This window comes from Chelonoidis abingdonii, chromosome 5 (genome assembly GCF_003597395.2).
Source record: "Chelonoidis abingdonii isolate Lonesome George chromosome 5, CheloAbing_2.0, whole genome shotgun sequence".
Classification (NCBI taxonomy): domain Eukaryota; kingdom Metazoa; phylum Chordata; order Testudines; family Testudinidae; genus Chelonoidis; species Chelonoidis abingdonii.
In genome coordinates this window covers 58,730,763-58,732,664 of record NC_133773.1, presented here as the reverse complement: position 1 = coordinate 58,732,664, position 1,902 = coordinate 58,730,763, and the positions used below count along the sequence as shown (strand labels likewise).

Genomic DNA, 1,902 nt, shown 5'->3' with positions numbered 1-1,902 from the left:
GGTGGGGGAAAGGGTTTACTTTCCTTGTGTTAAGATCCAGAGGGTCTGGGTCTTGGGGTTCCCCAGGCAAGGTTTTGGGGGGGACCAGAGTATACCAAGCGCTGTAATTCCTGGTGGCAGCGCTACAGGTTCTAAGCTGGTAATTGAGCTTAGAGGAATTCATGCTGGTACCCCATCTTTTGGACGCCAAGGTTCAGAGTGGGGAATTGTACCATGACAGCCCCACACCCCCATTTTTCTCTACAGCAGATTCCCTAGCTGCCCGCTGTAAATTCATTAAAGATGTAATCAGGCCAGGAAGCTCATCCTAGAGAGGACACTGAAGGCATGAGGTACTTGTATTACATCTCCAAAGAGGCACCATGGCAGCTGAAGTAGATGCAAATTTTAATGTCAACCCAAAAAAACAACAACATTTTTCAATTAGATTTCCCAAAACTATTGGCAACTCAATATTATATATATTGAACTGCTGAATTCTGTTGGGTAAATCAAGTCCTGGTGAATTATAACCGGAACATATTCAGGGCTTTAAAAAGTTTTTGCTATGATGCTTACAAAAAAGGGGTAAAGAACAGAATTTTTAAATTCACAGGAACTATCTGTTGTGACACAGAAATAATAATACCTACTATCAAGTCCCGCTGTCCTTAGCTTACAAAACCTAAACCTTAGCTCTGAATACTCAAGGATAACAACACAAATAATCCAGTGCTGTATCCTAACTCTCCAACTCCATTCCATTTCTAAAGTATTTTGATATGAACCAAAAACAGGACAACTACTCAGTCATGAACAGACTAAAAAATAAAATCATTTTCAAGTAAGACCTATTATTTTCCAGTGTACAGTACATTTTTAAAGCTTATAGAAATATTGTCACATGACTGCTCATGCAAGTCTATTTGAATAGAGTAGATTGTTATCAGGGAAAGTGATTAAGTCTGCACTAGCCATTACCTAGAATAGTGATATCATCATTGTAATGGAATCTATTTATAAAATCAATTTTTGTTGTTACAAAAATGAAACACCACAGCTTCACCACAATCTTTACAGATCTCTATCCTGTGCTACTGTTTTATTTCATGGATATTCTCTTTCAGTAAATCTATCATTTTGCAAAACAATGTAAACCTGGTATACAAGGACCGCAGAAAACACAATCATCATTATACTATAGCTGTATGTGAAAAAATAATCCAAATATTATATTCTTACAGCTTCTTTTCCATCCAAGACTTCCATCCACAGCTTCCTGTCCTCCTCAGAAAATGCCTGCATGGTCACCGGAGTAACAGATCTACAGGAAAACCAATAAAGGAAAATAACTACATTTGTCTTTTTATTAGCCAATCCATAGGATATCAATTTTGCCTCTTTTTGAATGGCACATCCCATCACCATCACAAAATTCACTGTTCAAGAACAAACTTTGAGGGGCGGGGGGGCCTATATTACAGAACATTGTTCACCCTTCAAATTGATGTACAGTAACTCGTCATTTAACGTTGTCCCACTTAACGTTGTTTCAGTGTTACGTCCCTGCTCAATTACGGAACATACTCATTTAAAGTTGTGCAATGCTCCCTTGTAACATCGTTTGGCTGCTTGCCTGTAAGATTCTGCGGAAGAGCAGCGACTTTACAAGGGAGCCTCACACAAGTTCTGCTTCTCTGCCTCCTCCCCATCCCTCCAGTACTTTCCCCACTGCCAAATAGCGCTTAGGACTTCCTGGGAGGGAGGGGTAAGAGTGGAGACATGAGGCTTCTCTGCTTCTCCCTCTTCCTCCCAGCACTTCGCGCTTAGGACTTTCTGGGAGGGAGGGGCAGGAGTGGGGAAGTGCTGCGTCTCCGCTCCTCCCCCTCCCTCCCAGGAAGTCCTAAGCGCCGCCAAACAGCT

The 1,902-nt window shown here is 41.3% G+C and overlaps 2 protein-coding genes across 2 annotated transcripts in view; one reads left to right on the top strand and one right to left on the bottom strand.

Annotated features, from left to right (window-relative positions):
- Positions 1 to 1,902, top strand: part of NR3C2 (nuclear receptor subfamily 3 group C member 2) — a 651,149-nt gene that overhangs the window by 396,919 nt on the left and 252,328 nt on the right. The window lies entirely within an intron of this gene.
- The window catches only part of ARHGAP10 (Rho GTPase activating protein 10), a 255,503-nt gene that overhangs the window by 123,532 nt on the left and 130,069 nt on the right, over positions 1 to 1,902 (bottom strand). Inside the window, exon 11 of the mRNA XM_075066743.1 lies at positions 1,222 to 1,303. Coding sequence (XP_074922844.1) covers positions 1,222 to 1,303 — 82 coding nt within the window. The remainder of the gene's footprint in view (positions 1 to 1,221; positions 1,304 to 1,902) is intronic.